The sequence below is a fragment of the Populus nigra genome, chromosome 9 (genome assembly GCF_951802175.1).
Source record: "Populus nigra chromosome 9, ddPopNigr1.1, whole genome shotgun sequence".
Classification (NCBI taxonomy): Eukaryota; Viridiplantae; Streptophyta; class Magnoliopsida; order Malpighiales; family Salicaceae; genus Populus; species Populus nigra.
The window spans coordinates 5,690,206-5,711,272 of record NC_084860.1 but is presented as its reverse complement, the minus strand read 5'-3'; the positions used below and the strand labels follow the sequence as shown (position 1 = coordinate 5,711,272).

Genomic DNA, 21,067 nt, shown 5'->3' with positions numbered 1-21,067 from the left:
TTTTCTTATTAGTTAGTAGATTGCATGCTTCTTAAAAGGAAGAGTTACTGAACCTATCATATATATATATATATATATGTGTGTGTGTGTGTGTGTGTGTGTGTGTGTGTGTGTGTGTGTGTGTGTGTGTGGATATAAAACATGAAATGCCTAATTTATAGCCATTTTAATCTATATTCTAAATGGCATACCACAAGTGATGAAAAAAAGAAAAGAGACGAATAATAAATTTCTATGTCGAGCCTGACAACATTGGTAGATATGATGAGTGATTATTTCTAGAAAGTTGACATGAAGGTGCTTGATGAGTCTCGAAGAGGAAGCGATTTCATGACGTTCCATGTTAAAAAATAGGTTACTTTGTCCATTATTGAGATTGAATATATTGCCCTTCCTAAAGGAGCCCAATTTTTTTTATTTCCTACATAAACTTGGTCTAGAATTAATTAATTAATAAATAAATATAAGTCTTAGCCTTATTCAAGTGATGTTTGTGAAATTTAAAAAACCAAGCTTTGACTTTGTTTGCAAGATAATGGCATGTATCAATGGAAGAATAGAGAGTTTACGTGCGTGCACGCATAGAGAGATCTAGAGAGAGAGAGAGAGAGAGAGAGAGAGAGGCTTTATTTTTCTTACCTTGATCAAGGATGATTTGTGATCAGGGTAAAATTTGTGCTCTTCAACTTGAATTATGTTCATTATTAAAAAGCTTTTATCTTCAAGTGTTCCGTAAAAAAACAATTTGGTGAGATTTACTCATCTTTTCCATGATTGTTATTGTAAATATCCATCCTTGTTATCATGTTCTTGTTGCTGTGATTATCCAAGTTAGCGGCTTGATGATATCATGCAAATACTTTATCAGAGAACAAACCTTGAATTTCTATTATTTGATATAGGAAATGAATCTTAATGATCTATAATTTCATGGTTTTTTTTTAATACTCGAGTTTTTTTAAGTAAAAAATATTTGTGTTGATCGTTTTTTTTAGTCTAATTTCTGATATTTAAAAATTTATTGGATTGTAACTAATCCAATTGAGTTTAAACGATCCATTAAAAAATAAAGCTTTTTTAATGATAGTGTATTTTATTCAAACTCGAACTCAAGATCATGTGTTGATTGATTATTTTGTTAAAATTAATTTGGTTGAACTCATTTTAATTGTGAAAGAGAGAGAAGAGTTTCGGCCTTTATGAACTCAGTTTACATATACAAATGGCTTTTCCCATTACAAATTAACAAAAGATAAAAGGAATAAAAACTGAAATAAAAGGCAAAGAATTAATTCAAGTAGGAGATACATTTTTTAGATGGAAAGAAACAATAGAAGAGCACCAGTACTTCTACCCTTGCGGCTGCTCACTTCCCTGCCATGCCCAAACTATATCCTTGAGAGAAGGCTTTAATTCGTGATCACAAAACTCCTTGTATTCAAATGAATCCCCTGATTTTTTCTTCATCTCTACAACATAAAATGATGGCGTAACCTCACAGATTTCTGCATCTATAGCAAGCAACCCTTTTCTTCCTTCCCTGCTGCCCTCCAACATTAGTGTTCCATCTTTCTTCTTAAAACTGAAACTCTCTGCCATTGCTATTTGTTCGAATTTCGACATGATCATCGAGGCCGATTTTGTTGTAGTAAATCTCGCTTCCTGTCTTTGATTCTTATCCTTCTCAAAGAGGCCAGATAAATCAAATCCTTTTGAGAGAGATATGATGTCAAAGGCATTGTAGCAAGTTGGTCTTAGAGGACTTCTTGGAGCCACCATGACATTTTCCCTTGAATTGCTTTCGTTATCCGATGCTGAATCGAAGGCAGAATGCACATCCTTAATCAAGTTGCTTCTGGCGTGACCTTGGGGTGATGGCGGGGTTTCAATCTGCTTATATCCCTTCCTAAACCAACAATTTTTCGTTATCTTCTCTATGCTCGTTCTTGAGCTTGGATGGGGATCAAGAATCCTCGAAAGAAGCTTCTTAGCCTCGGGATGGAACCAATTGGGACACCTGAATTCTCCTTTGGTAATCTTCCTGTACAATTCCATGAGGTTTTGGTCATGGAAAGGAAGAAAACCCGCCAAAAGCACGAAGAGAATAACTCCACAGGACCATATATCAGCCTTGGGTCCATCATAACCTTTCTTGTTAATGACTTCTGGAGCAACATATGCAGGAGTTCCACAGGTTGTGTGGAGAAGACCATCATGCCTCCTCGACTCCGATAACGCACTCAATCCGAAATCCGTAATCTTTAGGTCACCATTTTCATCAAGGAGAAGATTTTCAGGCTTGAGATCCCGATGGTAGACCCCTCGGCTATGACAAAAATCAACCGCACCAATCAACTGTTGGAAATATTTGCGAGCAACGTCTTCCTTGAGTTTCCCTTTGGAAACCAAGTTGAATAGCTCTCCTCCTTTCACAAACTCCATGACGAAATAGATCTTGGTCCTGCTTGCCATGACCTCATTGAGTTGAACAATATTGGGGTGCCTAACAAGACGCATGACCGAGATTTCTCTCTTGATTTGATCTATCAAACCACTCCTTAATACCTTTCCTTTGTCAATAATCTTGATGGCAACGCTTTGCCCAGATTGGAGATTTCTTGCATGGTAAACCTTGGCGAAAGTCCCTTGTCCGAGCAATCTCCCTAACTCATATCTATTCATCAATATAGGACCCATCTTCTCCATATTAAACTGACCAAAGGTTATTGCATTTCACCGTCCTACATTGCTTGTAATACATCTTCTGATCATATCTCCTCCGGCAGAATTGAGGAGTCTATGATGTATTCAAGGAAAGAAGAGAGAAAGGGAGAGAGCTACCTTTTCAAACTTTAATTTGCCCCTATTAAGGAGATATGTAGAAGAAGAAGGCTGTTCCAGAAAGACAAATCATACCCTTCCAGCAATTGTATAGTAACAGAAAAGCTGAAATCTAATTAAAAGATTCATAAAAATAGCAAAACTGATCTGGTCTATATTTACTTGGCTGAAATCTAAGCTGAAAGTGACAATGTCAAAGGCATGGACATTTTTTTTTTATTTTTTTGATGTCGTCTCCTACTTCTGTGTACTAATATTAACACACAGGCTGATGATACTTTCACATCCTCCTCTTATTTTGTTCTGTAATGGCTGTAATTCGATGTAGGATTTCTCAAGAACACAATAACTTCCAAATTAAAAAACAAAAACCACACACACAGCGGCATATTCACGAGGGGTTGGCCATGTGGATGCTTTGTGATCAACTGGCCCCATAAGATCTACAATGACCACAAATGGAGTAATGCTTCGATATGGAGAGAGAATAGCAGCAAGATAAGGCAGCCGCAGACAAGTGGTGCCTGGTTAAAAGAGGCCCACGGATTAACCGGTCACTTATGCAGAATCGAGGGATTCTAGGCGGTGACCTTGCCTCTAGGGTAGTTCATCGCTTGTCTTGGCCAAGAACTACTCCTTCAATGGTGGTGGCTGGGCCACGTAAATTAATATTTTGTACACTTCTTGACTTCCACCAGATTCGATCAAGTTAAATGGGCTATATTATTGTTGTTGTTGTGCACGACTCGAGATTTCACATCATAGGACAAGCAATCCAGGTCCTCTCTCGCATCAATAAATCAGGCTATATTATTATTTATTTGCTCTCTCTCTGTCCCTCGGTTCAACTGATTGAAGAAGTCTCGCAATATGTTTGGATCAATGAGGTGCTAATCAAATCAAAATTAAACGCCTTACACATAAAACAAAGGAGGAATCGACGCAAGCCTTGGATGTTCTTTAATTTTAGAAAATTACCAACTATAATGTCCACATGCTGCCATGAGACTTTTTTAAAATATTTTTACTTTAGTACATCATAATTAAAATAAATATATATAAGAAAGACAAGGACTAGAATTTCAAGAAAAAATATATTTTTTTGTATTTAAAATTGTCTTTTCTCATTCATGTGATTTTTTTTATTTTGATAATAACATTAATAATAACATGGTTAATTGAATAAAGCTGATGACAATAAAAAAATATTTATAAAAAAAACATAATGACTTGAATTAAAGATTAAAAAATGTATTTTTTAATAAAAAAATCATTTTCCTTGTTAATGTATTTCCTTTTTGTTTTGATGAAAAATACTTTTTTATCATAAGCATTTTGTTTTTTAAATACAAGCTCATTATGATGTTAAAACAAGTTTCAATAAAAAAAAATTGTTACACACATGTATGACAAATCCTAGAAAATTATATGAAAATTTACGATGAAATAACTAAATAGATATTTTATTTTTATTGAATACTAATGCAAAAAAAATTTAAAACTAAATTATACATTTTAGATTATTATATAATTATTCATAAAGTAGTTAATATTACCAAAAAAGCTCTAATGTTCTTACATTTTTTTTCCTAATCGAATAATTCTTTGAATATCATTTTAATAAATACATATAAAGAGAATTTTATTCTAAAATTAAAAAAAATACCTATTTAACAAAAAGGCTAGGAGTATTTGGGTCTAGAAGGACAGACCTATGCATATGAGCCTGTAAAACCTATTTTCCTAGCTTTTTTTTTTTGTTTTTTTATTGGGCAAATGACATGTCATTCACCCTAAATGTTTTTATATAGAAAAGACGATGTTTCATCTTCTAGTTTAAGTTCCGACCATCTTTAATGGTTGGAAAGTCAGAGTTTGAGTTTTAAGATCTAAAAACTCAAATTTCAACATGATTTAATATAAAAACACCTAAAAATTATCAAGAAAATAATAATTTATAAAATCATTTTCAATTTTGAAACACCATTTAATCAATGCAAGAATCATAAATCAAACTCAATCAAAATAAAATTCATGGATCTAAATCTTTTTTTGTTGTGGCATGTTTGAATGTCAAAACCACCTCCAATGAAATTTCCTCTCTAAAACGAGCACATTGACACCAAGATTAAATACAAAAGTGAGCTCAATCTCCAATGGAATATATGTGGAATGATGAATATGAAAAATTATGAGCCTAAAAAAAGAGGAAAAAACAATCAAACTTGGACGAATCTTCTAAACCTAAGCTAATCTTATAAACTTGTAATCCATGAAATCATGGACTTGAGCTAAATTAAAAAGCTCAATTTCTAAATAATTAAATGTTGAAGAAATCCAAAAAAAAACATCAATTTTAAAAATTAAACAAATAAAATTTAACAAATAACGATAAATAAAAAGACTCGAGATAACTCGAGTTATTTTTAAAATGAGTATAAAATTTCACACCTTTTAAACCTTATATAGAGGTTGACCTGAGCAAGTCTCAGGTCATGGGTTAGGTAGGTTGACTTAGGTTAATCTGGGTCAAAGGTTTATGAAATAGTAAGAACAACATAATTTTGAGAAAAAAAAAGGAAAAAAGGAAAAAAGTTAGGTTTTTGTCTGGATTTTATCTAAGTTGAATAGGTCACGACTCAACTTGGATTTTTGACCAGGTCACGCCATGTTAATACTCCTTTTATTTTTGTTAAAACTTGACCCGACTTATGCCCCAAGTCATGGGGCAACTCGCCAAATCAGGCCAGTTTAGGTTTTAAAACAATAAAAAATGTGTAGAAATAAATAAAAATAATAAAGCTCAATCTCCAATTGAATAAATACTGAAGAATGAAAATAAAAAAAATAAGTTTTAAAAAAGAGAAAAACAAATCAAGCAAACTCGAGTGAACTTTCAAAACTTGAGTTAATCTCTAAAATTAGCAACTCATAAAATTCTAGACCTATGCTCAATCTAAAAACTCAATTCCCAACCAATTTAATGTTAGAGGTTAAAATAATAAAATAAATACCAATTTAAAAAATTTCTCAAAGTGAGAAAAATAGAATTCAAAATAATAAAGATCAAATCTGATAGGAGAAAAAACTTAAAGATGATTAAATTATATATATAAAAAATCAATTTAAAAAATTATCTTAAATAAAACAAATAGAAATTAATAGAATGAAAATAATAGGAACAAACCAGAGAAGAGAGAAAAGAAGGGAAAATAACAATTTTATAAATTAAAAGGGTGAAATTGAAAGAAATTCTATTTTATAAATTATTCCAAATAAAATAAATAGTAATGAAAAGAATAGGGAAAAACTAGAGAAGATAGAAATTAAAAAAAAAATTGAAGGGTTTCTTGAAAATTTCAAAGAGTTCGGCGTAAAAATAGAGGAGAGAGAGAAAAAATCATTAACGCTCAACAAGAGGCTTCTTGGAAATATGAATCACTGCATCATGAAGAGGCTACCAGGATGATTCAAATATCTTTGTTTAAGGTGACATTCATTTACTGACAACACTGTATACGTCACCTAAAAGGCATGTAATCTGCCCACTTCATAGCGCATGCAGTTTTTTTATAATAATGTTGAATATTTATTAAAATACAAAAATGTCCCTATGTTAACTTGATAATAACCAAAATCTAGGATATAATGAAAAAAACCCCTCGAAATAGTTTAATTGATTTTGTTTTTAAAGGTAATCAAATTATTTTATAACGCTAAAAAAAATGTGAAGACTAATAAGCTCCTCAATGAAACTCTTCGATTTTATTTTAAGGTTAATAAAGTTATTTTATTGTGAAAAAAGTAAAAAGACTAATTCATCCTGTATAATTTGGAAATGAAAATTGCATCCTAATAAAAAAATCGAATTACCTTCAATGCATAGTTCAAAGGTTTTATTATTGAAGTGCAAATACATCATTATACTATGATAATTAATAGTAATTTGTGAGTGAGCACATTAATTTCATAAGGAGTTTTAGTTATGTAATAATGTATAATGAAACTACCTCACTCCCTTTTAGTTTTGTTATAAGTAATTATCAATTTGAGAATGATTATAATCACCTATTAATATATGAATAGGAATAAAATCTTAATTTATAGTTTAGGTTTCATGAACTTGATACACCAAGTCACTAATATTTTCAGGAATGTCTAATTATTTTGTTAGTTAGAATCTCATATATTGTCATCTACTACTTTATTCACATTGCTATAGCTAGAAGTTGATCCAATCATCTTTTCTACCATGATCTCATGAGGAACATATAAATCTCCGTGTGTAAACCAACACAGGTATCTCTTCATAAACCTTTTTTTTCCTTGTAGAAAATGCATATTTACAACATCTGGATCAAGAAACTTTTTTATTTTTACACATTTTACATGGGCATCTAATACTGCCTCCACTAATATTTTTCTGATTAAATAGTGCATAATTAATAAAACCCTGAACCCAATTACAATAATTCATCATATACAACCCTTCAGGTGAAACTCGATATATTCATGAACGATCGTCCATTTCTTACATCAAACTTATATAGAATAATGATGATAACATATATTAATTAATTACATAAACTAAATAAATAGCATAACATTGGTTTAACTCAAACTTATTCAAACTATTTTAATAGTACAACTAATTCATTATCAATTATCTACATAAATTTAAATTTTTATACATTTATTGAAAATTTCAACTCAACAATAAAATTAACAAAATATAAAACGAACTCGTTAAATAAGCTATTATTTATTTCATCACAAAACACCTAAGTCACATATTCAAATTAAATTTCATCAATTTACAAAAAATAAAAAATGCAATTACAAAATCATAAACAAACTCTAACATATAGAAATCATACATTCACACAACAAATTTACATGGGATAAAAGCTATAAAACAAGTAAACATCTACACAAAACACATGTACTACAAAAATATGCAATAAAAATTAACATTTTAAAATTGAGTTTAAATAAAAAAATAGGTAGTCTTACTTACTTGAAATGAAGAATCCTTAATAAAATTTAAATCAAAATAGGAATTCTGACAAATTGAGTACTGGGGTGGCTAGATTTGTAGTGAGAAATTGCTTTGTGATAAAATTGAGGGGGATTGTGATGTTTGTTGTAGAGAAAAATAGAGGAAGAAGCAAAAATAAGGGGGTAGGGAGAGAGGAGGGTCGCTTGTTAAATTATAAATTAATTATTACAGAAGGATTTATCGATGAATTTAATAGACATATTTAAATATGTTGGTAAGTCTATATGTAAAAATAACATTATCATACTTCTTGGCTTTTTTTTTTCATTTCTTCTTTTTTACACCGTAATTTCCTCAGTATATATCGAAAGAATATTTCGTCGGTGTTTATCGATGGAAACAGTGAGGGACTATTTTATCAATAATGTTCACCGTAATCTACCAACAAAAAAATTATATCGATGTTTTTATTTGTATTTGTTAATTTTCTGGTAATGACAGGTCATGTTCCAAATATAACTATTAATTTTGAATCCTATGATCTATATTAGGTGAAAGAAATTATTAATTAGTTACTTGGTCTCAATTTTTTCTATATACTAAAATTATTTTTATTCATTTTGAATTTAATAATTTAAATTTAAGTTGTTTGAATGTTTTTTTTTTTGCATGTTCTTATTAGGTCTCATTAATTCATCCCAAAGAGGCCCCCAATACAAAGTTCCAATAAGACCTAACGTACCATTTTAACTCAATAAACACTCTCAAACGGAGGAAAGATTCATGTTAATTTGATGATAAGAATGTATATTAACGTTTTCTAGCATTTATTTGGAGCTTTTTTTATATATAAATTAATGAGTACACAAAAATAATGTGTAAATTAGATAGAATTTTTTTTAACTATAGTTAACAATGAAGAGATGAAATTGTTGAATATATATTACATTTTAAAAAAAAATGATGATGATAAAGGTTATAGACTCATATAATAATGAAGTCATGCATTTGAGATTTAAACAATTTTTTTCCTAAATTAAAAAAAAATGATAAAACATTTCAAAAGAACAGAAGAAGATTTTTTTGTATTAATAATAATAATAATAATAATAAACCCTTTAAGAATCCAACCAATGGATGGCATTGCTTAAAACAAAATGAAATGGTTTTAGTTACTAGGATTTTCACAAGGAACATGGAGCAATTGACTGCATGCTCTCAATGTTGCTTTGAAAAGTTAGTTTTGCATAATTAAGCATCAAATCTAAAGTCAAGCAACATATTTACGAAAGGAATAAATTAATTCCAAGTTTACTACATGCTCTCAATGCTGCTTTGGTGTATTTTTAGTGTTAGAAAAGAAAAATTAATATAAAAAAAATCACGACTAATTTTTAAAAATAACTAGAAAATTTTAAAATTAGTATTCCAAAGATTCTAAGAAAAGCAACTAGTTATGTTAAAGTAAAGATAAAAATCATCTTAAAACATCCTATCTGAAATAAATTACTTGGTATTTATTCTTAAAAAAATAAATATTATAAGTTGTGCTTATATGCTAATATTGCCTAAATAGTCATGTGTTTTTATTATTACGAAAAAAAATATATAAAGATAAATCATGTTCATGGAAAAATAGCAATGTTAAGACTCAATGATGTAAACATAAAAAAACTGGACACAAACTCATCCAAAATATCATCATTGATCACCACTCTCAGAGACTTATTTGATAATACTCCATGTATATGCAAATTGAACCTGAAAAAGCATTAAAAAAAACATATCTAAATAAAATAACAAGCTAATTATGACAAGTCAAAGAAAATAAATAAAGTTTGGGATAGTTTTTATTAAAAACAAAATTAGAATAAATAAGATTCAAAATTCATATTTCTGAAAATTTCTACGCATACAAGGGTTTGACAAATCTTAAAGCACATAACCTCAAGAGCTTGCTCTTTACATAAAAAGAAATGAAAACAATTTCAGATTCACAAGTAATCATAATGACTTATTTTATGAAATAACACACAAAAAAAAAAGTAAAACAAAACTATAGGATAACTTTCATTCCAAGTTTTGTTCAATGTCACAAATATTATTTTTTGAACAATCTTTGCTCAAAAACACCATAATAACATTTTCAATAATTTTGCGAAAGACGATTTTTATGCAAAGACAAGAGCCTATATGACATCAATCATTCAAAACAAGCATAAAAATGTTATAGAATAATATTCATCAGAAAAATACATTAAGACCAAACCATTAATCCTTCACATGCATCAATTCTCAAACTCGTCCTCCCAACCCCATCATGGGGCATTGAAAACCAGCCTTAATTATTTCACCTTAAATCTCTCTCTCCGACAACATTTTACCCCTAATAGTTTAAACCATGTGAATAAGAAGACAATATTGAACAACATCATGAATTAACATAGGAAATCGAGATTACCCTTAGAAACAATAGAATGAGCTACAATATAATTGGTGCGTGGGCTTATGCACCGCTGCTAGTGCCCACATGCCGGTATTGTTATAATGTGGCTAACCTCGAATAGGCACCAGTTCGATCTTCTCTACCCGTTGATGAAGGTGGTGTTGCCCACCACCACCCAATGAGAGTGACTGAACTTTCTTAATCTCGATTTCTTTCTTTTAATTTTTATGCTATTGTTTTCTCTATTTTTGTATGGTATTGTTTTGCTATTATTTGGGTTGTTTTGTTGGTGATTGTCACTATTTTAAGAATTGTTAGGGGTTGGACAATGGCAGCATGGTTTTTTTTGGTGTCGATGGCCGGAAAAGTAAGGGTTTTATGGTGGTTTTGATGACTGAAAATGTAGAGGTTTTCATGGAAAAAAAAAAAAAGGTGTTTTGTGAAGGTTTTGAGGGATGAAAAAAGTGAATAACTATACAATCTCAATAACATAATAAAAAGGTTAATTGTATTCAACGTCCTTCTATTACTGATGTTTGATTAGTTTGATTCCTCGACAAGTAATTCAATTATTTGGATCCTCTTTACGATCTAGTCCATAGACATTCAAGCAAATTCATTCGATAATCAACTAATGACAGCTGGTTTTGATTTTATTTTTATTTATTATGTTTTTCTCTCATTATATGCAAAGAATTAATTTATACAAAAATACTTTTGTATTCCTTACTTGTCTTATAAGTTTGGGGTATCAATAGTTATGAACTGAATAATAGAGAAATTCATATAATTGAATTAATAGTTAAAAGACCCAATTAATTAAAATTAAATAATAGAAGGATGGTAATTACAATTAACATCTGTAGTAAAAAAGGATGAATTAAATAATTAAGGACTGAATTGTATGAATCAAAATTAGAATCTAATTGAATATCGGCTTAATTAAAAAGGATTAAAACTTATATGTAATATGCAAGTACACAAAAATCAATATTTCAAGGGGATCATCAGAGGCATTGATTTTTGATATATTAATTGTTGTTATATTATATTATTATTTATTTTCATATAAAAAGATCCTGGCCAGTGATGAAACTGGCTCTAAGCTCGCCATTCTTTTGCGTGTGAAAATTCAACCAAGCAAGGAAATAAAAGACTAAGGGCCTCGTGGACGCTAGGAAACTGATTTGGTTTTTGGATGTTGTGTTTGTTTGTTGCATGCAATTTATCTTTTATTTATAGTCTTTCAAGCGAAGAACAATGAATACATTAATTGTGCCTGCGAAAATTATATTTAGGATTTTATGGATTATCCTTGCATAGCGGCATGATGAGCTGCTTGCTGTCACCCGTCTTTTTCTTTCTTTCTTTTGCCTTTGGTAGAAACTCCGGCCCGTGCCCCCCCACACCACCCCCCCCCCCCCTAAGGAATCAAAGGGAGAAATTTCCTCCTGGTTTTGTTCTGCAAAACCTCAGTTTTTCCTTGGCTAAAAATCAAAACGATCTAATTTCATTTCGTTTTTGAGAAGGGGAAACTTATGATGAAAACGAGACGTATCTGTTGCACAGATTATCAGATACATCCAGTGCAGTACTCCTGCTCGCATTCAAAGAGGAAGGCGAACCCCAAATGCATGCGATGCAATGCAACAGGTGCAGTGAATAATTCTTCATCTGCTAGCGGACCATCTAGAAATAATGCTTCAAATATACCCTGAGAATCAGAATGCCTTCATAATCTGAAGAGTACAGGTCCTTTTTTCCAACGAGAAGCCAACTGCTACATTTGTACGGTTCTAGCTGAAAACTTTGCATCAGGAGTAGTTGGAACTCACAAATTCCATAGCAAGTAGTTGTTCCAAAGGCCACCAGAAGTTCTGAGTATAAACAGCCTAGCTATTAATAAAACAAACTCACTTTTAATATATTCACAAGGACTAAAATCCCAGTGCTATGTTGGTGTTTTACAACACAAAAGTCAATCATGAAATACATATAATTGGGGCTCAATACCCCACGAATGAAACAGTATCACACTCTTGTAGTAATGAGCAATACTAGGGAGAAATGGTGAAAAGATAACGAATCGAATGAATCATATTACATGAATACAATAACGGGACTAAAAACCAAAGGGATGGGAAAGCCAAAGATTGGTGGTATTTGATGATTTTGGGGTAGCACCGACCGAAAAGCTAACTTTTGTATTTTCACATAAAAGTATGAGAGAGACTTGATTCCTGCTCGACAAGAGTCAGAGAGCCTTAAGTTGCCTCCACGGATAATATCTCAAGCTCAGCCCACCAAAGGGGAGAAAGTCTTGGGGTTGCTTGATCAGGCGAGATAGAAATCACTTCCTTCAATTTGGAGGTGATCTCCTTCATTGTTGGTCTGTGCCTTGGATCTGATTGGATGCATTGTTGAATAACCTCACAGATGACATCAAGCTCATTGTTTTTGAAAGACTTAAGGCTTGGATCAATCATGTAGCCGATGCTCCGCTTGTCATTCAAATATTCAGCAGCCTGCATGTTTAAAATTTTATAGTTATCGGAGACAGGAATTAACCATCCAGCACGTAGATAAAACAAATATTTAGCCTCGAGTTAAAGGCAAAAACTACGATCGGTTTATGAGATATCATACAAAACTTACCCAATTTTCAAGGTGCCCTTGTTCTTCTGAGTATGGGAGCTTCCCGGAAATGACTTCAAGCAACAAAACCCCAAAACAGTAGACGTTTGTTTCTAAATCAACATGGGGCGGCAGTGAATCCTCCATTTCCCCAGAAATTTTTGAGTTTGATGTAGCTTGAGGCAAGAAACAGATCTCTGCAATCTGAGAAAGCATAATATAGATAGAGAGGTTAAATTTTTAAAAAGTGAAAAGGAGAGAAGTGGAAGCTAATCCATAACAGAAGAAAGAATGTACCTTAGCGGCGTAGTCATCTGTTAAGAAGATAGCGCGTGAACAAAGTTTAGAATGCACTATAGGTGGATTCAGATCATGGTGCATATATTGCAGGCAATAAGCGACTCCCATAATAATCCTCAACCTTGTATTCCAGTCAAGATGTTCCATTTCTTCAACTGAAAACACAGAAGAAATGTTTGAGACTCTCAGCTTTCCCAGCATTGCACCAGCAACATGGACCAAATCCACACCATCAAAAGTTCATTAAGAACCTTACCATGCAGATGCTCAAAGAGAGATCCATTTGGAGCATATTCAAAAACCATCATCCTATTGAACGGTTCATCCTCCTCACAGTAGCCAATAAGGTTTACAAAGTTCTTATGATTAATTCGTGATAGTGTTTCAATCTACAACAGACCAAAAGATTTGTCGTCATGAAATTTTGGTAAAACATAGTGAGATATGCATGATAAAATCAATGAACGTTATTTGTTAAATTTCAAACTAGTAATCAGAAATGGGCAAACCTTTTTACGGTATGCCATCTCTGCACTCTTTGACCAGTCTTTGGAAGAAGTCACTGCAGTTGATGCAACAGAAATCTCAACTCCACTAGACAGTGTTCCCTTGTACGCAGTGAAACCATTAAAAGTATCAATGATATTGCTGAAATCCTCACAGGCAGTTTCCAGCTCTGATCGATTTAGCTTGGGAACCCCTGTATTTCACATAACTAGCTGGTTAAGTTTGTAATAAATTGGACAAATATAAGGCCATGGAATAAACAATAATGCTTTAAGACCGGACCAGACACAATCAGAGGCAACTTATAATGTTTATCAAGCTCGGTTAATGGCAGAACCAATCAAATGCATATGAAGACAGAAATTCATTTTGCTAAACTAGCAATTAAAATGAGAACTTACTTCATACAGTCCACTCTAAATGTAGCAATCAAATAATAAAGTTGAATGAGATGTCAACCAAAATAAACAATTTGATTAAATAATTTCACATGTTCATAAAATGTTCGACATTCCTAGGTCATTTTTCAGGAATGCCTCCGAAACTAAAGGCTCATCCATGCTGCAGAACTTAAATATACTAGACCTCTTATCCCTCGGGCATCCAAACACGTGCCACCATCCTAAGATAACATTCTTATGGGTGAGAATAAAATTCACAGCTAATCCACCACTTCAATCAATCAGGTTGGCCAAATCACACAACTTAAGTTATTATTAATGTTGTTAAATAAAGAGCCCAATCAAATAAGCCTGCTGATCAATAATAAAGTCATCAGGTTTTTTCTTTTTTTCGTTTTTCTTAATGTACAGAGTTCACCTGTAACAAATGCTTTCTGCAACTGTCCACTTAGACCAGTCTTCCATGGACCTATGGTCGTCACTACTTGTTTCCTGCACATTAACAGCAAGCCTACTGCAACAATGCCCAAGACCCCTGCAATTGGAATTATTAGGAAATACATCCATGTATTTCCAGAAGTTCCATTCATTGGAGTTTGATCTATAGATGGTTTTTCAGAAGAATGACTTGAATGCTCAGTCCCTCTGGGCGGAGGACTGACAGGTGAATCCAATGACACAGGAGATTGAGCTTGATGCTTCTTTGCATTTGGTATTGCAGGGAAAGACCCACTACTTCGCGTGGTTGGAAGAGCAATAATTGGTTGAGAGGAAGACCCACCACTAGCAGGTGCAGCTTGGAGGTTACTGGACTGTTCAAGTAGTCTGCGACGCTCAAAATTGACAACAATCTCTACATTTTGAACTGTGCCTTGCTCTGATGATCCTGCTCAGTGCAAAAGGCATCACATTTATCTCACATCACAAGTATAAATATTAATATCAAACAAATCAAGGTTGCTGAATGTTTTGTACTCACTATCTGGTTCATTGAAGCAATTTTCTCCAAAACCATGCAGAGCATCCTTCCCAAGCTTGAACCTTGTAATGGAGGTAAAAAGTCAGTAAAAAGAACACACAAACAACCACTACTACAATGCGAACATGTCAAAAGTGGGATATCTCCATCACTATCTGCATCCATATACATCATGAAGGAATTGTACGTGTGTGTGTGTGAGCATGTGCATGTGTAAGCATTTTAATTTCCTTACGGTTGCAGCATGAAGGAATTCAAGTAATGCATAAAGGCTCCTTTTATTGGGAATATGAATGAATTCGCTCCATTCAATTGGTTGAAGCTGCTCCACCACGTGCTGCAAAAGACAACATTTTAGATCTGAAAAACAGATTACTAAACTCAACCACCCTCTTCAACTTCAATAACTTCAGTTCACAAAGTGATACTTAGTGATTGGTTTGAAACATCAAATAAAAAAGGGATTCACAATGCTCTTCCAAATGTTAGTGGTTTACTGCATAAGTTCATAGTTTATAATGCTTAATGCAACACATAGGAGAGAACGAACCATTTAAGCTAGCAACAGTTGGTATGTACGAGTGCTTAAACTACACTTTCTATGAAGTCTATAATCACCCCATGCTACATTTGTTGTGTCAGATAGCTTTCATGTGTATTTCCTGTGCTAGACAGGGTGCAAACAACAGAAAAAATAAGAGACTTTTGTCTGCTAAATTGACAGAAAAATCAATGACCACTTGGAGAGGTACTGGTCAGGTGTGACTAATAGCTTTTTCTCTCTCCATATTTGGTAGTGAGTTAAAGGTGCTTCACTTTAGTGATAACTTCTCACAATAAACACCAAAACCATAACTCAACTTAGACATGTTTGGCAATCAATTCATCATGCGCAGAATCTCTTGTACTTGCAGATGAGCGTTGATGAGGAAAGATGGAAAATGTCACTAACCCATGTCCAAGTTTTCTATTGACACAGCTAACTCCAGTAGTAGAACCAGATGCAAGATTTCCATCAAATTGCAATTCATAAAGCAGGTTAAGCCTCCTGATCTCCGGAGGAATGCTTCCCCCAAATTTATTGTCTCTAAGCAACCTAAGGAAGAAATTGTCTCAGTCTAGTTAACCACACAGCATAAACCATCAAAACAATTAAAACGAAGGATAGCTCACACACAAGTATTTTAATGATAGTAATCTTCCTATTTCCTCTGGAATTGCTCCACTGAAGTTATTGTTCCTTAGGTCCAGTAGCTCTAGCTTTCTGAGCTCTCCAATCTCTTTAGGAATGGTACCAGTGAAATGGTTTCGGTAGAGTACACTGTCATGAAAGTAATGGAAGGATCAGAAAGTTCAATTAGTTTCAGAACCCAGCAGAGGTTACAAGTACAAAGCTATACATCATAATCAGAGATACAATTTCCATTGTAGCTGTAGATCCCTATAAACAAAAAACAATAGTTAACAAGTCTGAATATCAAAATCATTTATTTCCATAAATCCTAAAACATCGAGATTAGGAAGAGATATTGAATCTAATATCTTCACTATATACTAACATGTTTTAGAATATGTATGATAGCCTATCAACAATAAAAACCAAACAGTCCCCATATGTCTTTTGCCAAATTCATATTCAATCAGTAAAAATTGGCTAATTGCAGTGCTCATTTCTATTCTTGGAGGCTTGAACAGCTTAATCATATACTAGAATGAAATGCTTAATTACTAAACCCCAAGTTTCATCAGAGAAATTACAGCAAAATTATGAAGACTTACAGAGATCTTAAGTTAACAAGTTTGCCAAGCTCTGGCGCCAATGTCCCTTGCAAAGAAAGTCCGCTCAGATCCCTACAAGTGCACTGAACAACATTAATATGTCCAATCATTCAGCACCCACATAAAATTTTCTGTAACAAAACCTCTGAAAGGCAACAGCAAACACTTCTCAATATCACACAATTCCACCAACAAAAAATTAATTGAAGTGGTCTGCAAAATCCTCCATAGTTAAGATTGGAAACAAAACAACTATATAAAGTGACAAATTTCACTTTTTCTATTTCATAAGATTAATGGTATTTATTAGCTCTTTTAAAGGAAGCATCAATAGCCACTTACAGTATTTGCACCTTTCCCGCGACGCAATGAACACCAGACCATGAGCAAGGATCAATATCGTTGGGATTCCAATTTGCAAGGGCACCAAAAGGATCGAAATCCACTCTTGCCCGGAATTTCAACAAAACCGATCCTGCATTTCGTACCCCCACATTACATTCAATTACCAAAACCAGGATTCAGCAAGTACATTTTAATAATATACGTGTAAACAGAAATCAAGGATGCATAAAACAAGAATTACCCTCATCATTAAGCGACCAGGAGCATTGATTTTCAAGACTAAGAGTCAAAACCAAGAGGAACAAAATTCGGAATCCAATTGAGTTCCATCTGCCCCTCATTGCTTGATGAACCAAAGTTGGCAGTGGAGGTAGCAACAATAATCGCCAGGTTTCCTATACAAAACCACCCCTTTCAACTAACAACAACAACTGGTGCAAAATCTTTAATTTACAAGCAACTATTAACAACTATGCTACGAAAAAATGAAAAGCCTTCACATTTGATCATGTCAGTGTCCCTCATCTTTGTGTTTTAAAAAACTCTCTACACCCTTTTCATGAAAGACCACATAACCTGGCTAGCTTAGCAGGCTATAATCTTCCTCTAAATCTCCAAACCAATAAAATGTTGCTGCAAATGAGACAACAGCAGGAAGGAAAATAAGACAAAGGTTAACAGAATGGCACAATAAAAAGAGAGAGGGAGAGAAAGCTTTTAACAGACAATGAAGAATCAAGGAATACCCTCAAGAACAAGCAATCCAAAAGAAAAAAGTTTAAGGGTTGTTGAATTTACCATACAAGGGGTCAGAAAGGGTGCCTTAGTGCTGCTGTTGTTAAGGGCAATATTGCAATTTTGATACCAAACATCCTTCAAGAGAATGAAATGCAATGAGGGCTGGTAGGGGGTTGGGTGGATGGATGGAGAGACTCGAACAGAAAAAAGAAAAGGCAGCAAAAAAATGATAATGGGATTTTTTTATTAATATTATTTGCTAGAGTAACAAAATAATGATATATTTCTTTTCTATGACTGCCCTTTGCTAGATGATGTTAGAGGATCTCCTCCACCATTGTTTGTTTTTTACAACTTTCTGTTTTTTCTGTTTTCCCAGTTTTTTTATCTCTCTTAATTTCTTTCTCTCTCTCTCTCTCTCTCTCTCTCTCTAGCTAGCCTCCCTCCACCAGCCACCCCAGCGACCTATCTGTTTCTGATTGCCATTATTTTTCTTTCTTTTTTTGGTTTATTTTCCAAAGGGTCCCGTTAATGAGTACATATTTTGCCTTTTGTACATTATGGCCCTACTCTAAATTATATGTTTTAAAAATATTCAAGTTTTTTTTAATTTTTTTTTATAAATTAACTTATTTTTAGATTTTTTTTACTGTATTAATATAAAAAATAATTTTTAAAAAATAAAAAAAAATTATTTTAATATATTTTAAAATAAAAAACACTTTAAAAAACAATTACTACTCCACGTCCAAATACTCCATGGATCAATGGTTTAGTAGTCAATCACGTATTTGTATAAAGCATAACTAGTTATATGTTTTATGTTGTGAAGTGTTTTTAAGATTAATTCTTATTAATCTAGTTTAAATTTCAGCCACTGAAAGTGAAGGTTTTGATTTTTAGACTCAAAAAAATTATTTTTCAACTTGTTTCACGTGAAAACATCTAAAAACCAAGTAAACTTGTTTTTTACTCTAAAACACCATAGAATTAATCCAATAAGAAAATTACACAAATTCAAATAACTTTTTTTCCAAGCTTGGATCTACTCTTTTTTTTATAAGATAAAATTCTCAAACCATTTTCATGGAACTCACTCTTTTAAACGAACTCGTTGATATCACGATTAGCCTTTTTAGTTACTAAAATGTTAATAGCCGAATATTTTCTCTCCTTTTTTTTTCTAGCAACTTTCTCTGTTTCTTAACACTCAGGGACCAAAATACAAACAAAATTAAGTTTATGGTCTAAACATAAATTTCTCAAAAAATAGGAATAAAAAATATAAAAATTTAAATTTTAGAGATTAAACTATAGTTTTATTGGCCTTTTGATCAATAAAAATGAAATGCCTATTTTGTTTTCTTAATTTTGAGCATTGTCCATTCAATTCTTCCTAGAAATAAATTAAAATACTTTTTTTTATATAAAATTGATGTTCGATTCATTGATGGAACACCCTAGAGACCTCACGTATATGATAGAATGCAAATAAAAGTGAAATATAATATGTAAATCGATGTCAGCATCAAGTGTGAGGATGAAATAGCGAAGAAATCAAGTTCAAGGAAAAAAAAAGCATTATAAAATAAACAATGTCATCAACATTGCTTCAAGATAGAACCCAAGATAAAAATAGGTTTTGTTTTAATATTTTTTTAATTTTAATTTAATTTTAATATGTTGATTTTATCATGGGAATCAAAGCATAACATTCATTCTCTAATTTACAAGGGTTTGTGTGTGTGTTAAATATAAGATGTTGATTTTATCATATCAACGAAATATAATGGAGATACATATATATGTATTAGACATTAATGTTGATTTTGTCTAATATATCAAATTATAATATGTATTTATAGTTTACACATAGTTTATAAGATCAAAGAATAGTCACATTTTTAGATAATGCGATAAAGTAGTAATGTTTAGAACTTATCAATAGTTAACTATCAACATTTTTAGATATAACTGGTTTTGTTGCCCATATTATATATGGTATAGATTCAAGGTATTGGGATGTTATTGTAAGCATAATTGTTTTAAGCAAAAGGTGTAAATTCATAAAATATCAAGTTGATTCGATTGAAATTTTAACTAAAAATATCTAAGACAATGTTATTCGTACTTTTTAAAAAAATTATACGACTTTGTTATTCTAAATACAAGAAAAGAATGTATAGATTGTGGGGAACTCTTTGATAGTGTGTCATTGATCCTGATCTAGTAGGTTAATCTTGAAATCTCTTAAACCAGCTCCTTGCTTAGACCAAGTTTCAAATTAAACATGTAGGTGTTGCCCCGGCATGACTCAGTTGATTTAGTGGATTTAAAGATAACCAAAACGACCAGTAACAATTTGGTTTGACCCTGAAAAATATTCAAAATGATATTTTTTTAATTAAATATTGAGACATTGAAATATAAAGTTGACTATGGTCAATCCGGATTAACTCGTTAAAATTACAACTTAAATCATGGACATGACCACAATAAGTTAATCTGTTTGTCTCATTTGTCTCATTCTTTTTCTTTCCCTTCTTCTCTTCCTTGTTGGGCCTTCATTTGACTAGGATGGGATGAAATTTAGGACTAAATTGAAGAGTTATTAAAGAATCAAAGACTAAATTGAACTAAAAGGGTAAAAAGTGTTTAATGTTTGTGACACATGCACTAATGTGTGATGAAGGTCATTGCATTAGAGAAGCGCACATGGTTTCCTTAAAGCTCTTACAGTAGTATTTTTAACGATAAATAGTAGCTTTGTAAATTCGGTGTATCTTTAATGATCTGTTTTTTTTTCTTTCTTTTCCTCTCTTTTTTATCTTTTCTCTCCTCAATTCCCAAGCCTGGTTTTTAGTTTTTCTTTAATAAATGTTGGTAGTGATTATCGAAAGGAAGAGTTTTGTATAATTTTATTAGGGGGTGTAGGTAGGTGAGTACTGGTATAATTTTTGTGGAGGGAAGGAAGGAATTGTAACTGCCAACGGTCAGGTTTTGAGTTCTATATTATATCGACTAGTTTAGTTTAGTTTAGTTTATGAAAGAGAGAGTGGCGATTTGAGGGCCCTCACTTCCGTATACTCGGACGCGCT

The 21,067-nt window shown here is 32.3% G+C and overlaps 2 protein-coding genes across 5 annotated transcripts; both read right to left on the bottom strand.

Annotated features, from left to right (window-relative positions):
• Positions 1-1,196: 1,196 nt before the first annotated feature.
• On the bottom strand, positions 1,197-3,254 carry LOC133703344 (CBL-interacting serine/threonine-protein kinase 20). The gene has a single exon (XM_062127816.1). The coding sequence runs from the start codon at positions 2,704-2,706 to the stop codon at positions 1,351-1,353; it is 1,356 nt and encodes a 451-aa protein (XP_061983800.1). The 5' UTR covers positions 2,707-3,254; the 3' UTR covers positions 1,197-1,350.
• Positions 3,255-12,185: 8,931 nt separating this feature from the next.
• On the bottom strand, positions 12,186-18,337 carry LOC133703985 (protein MALE DISCOVERER 2-like). 4 transcript variants are annotated; one of them, XM_062128745.1, is made up of 14 exons: positions 18,030-18,337; positions 17,473-17,864; positions 17,229-17,361; positions 16,887-16,958; positions 16,285-16,428; positions 16,060-16,203; positions 15,343-15,444; positions 15,108-15,169; positions 14,547-15,014; positions 13,730-13,920; positions 13,477-13,609; positions 13,218-13,375; positions 12,942-13,124; positions 12,186-12,811 (listed from the first exon to the last, which is right to left on the bottom strand). In XM_062128745.1, the coding sequence occupies exons 2-14, from the start codon at positions 17,570-17,572 to the stop codon at positions 12,551-12,553; spliced, it is 2,151 nt and encodes a 716-aa protein (XP_061984729.1). In that variant the 5' UTR covers positions 17,573-17,864; positions 18,030-18,337; the 3' UTR covers positions 12,186-12,550. The 4 variants fall into 4 exon arrangements, with proteins under 4 accessions (XP_061984729.1, XP_061984728.1, XP_061984731.1 ...); XM_062128744.1 differs by lacking the exon at positions 18,030-18,337 and having other exon boundaries at positions 17,473-17,939; XM_062128747.1 differs by lacking the exon at positions 18,030-18,337 and having other exon boundaries at positions 16,887-16,969; positions 17,473-17,938.
• Between the last annotated feature and the right edge of the window lie 2,730 nt (positions 18,338-21,067).

Coding starts and splice junctions, on each gene's coding strand:
- LOC133703344 (XM_062127816.1), bottom strand. CDS start 2,706: ATGGAGAAGATGGGTCCTATATTGATGAATAGATATGAGTTAGGGAGA.
- LOC133703985 (XM_062128745.1), bottom strand. CDS start 17,572: ATGAGGGGCAGATGGAACTCAATTGGATTCCGAATTTTGTTCCTCTTG. Junction 16,429..16,886: donor CTTGTTAACTTAAGATCTCT/GTAAGTCTTCAT, acceptor CTTTCATGACAG/TGTACTCTACCGAAACCATT. Junction 15,170..15,342: donor AATTCCTTCATGCTGCAACC/GTAAGGAAATTA, acceptor CTCCATTACAAG/GTTCAAGCTTGGGAAGGATG.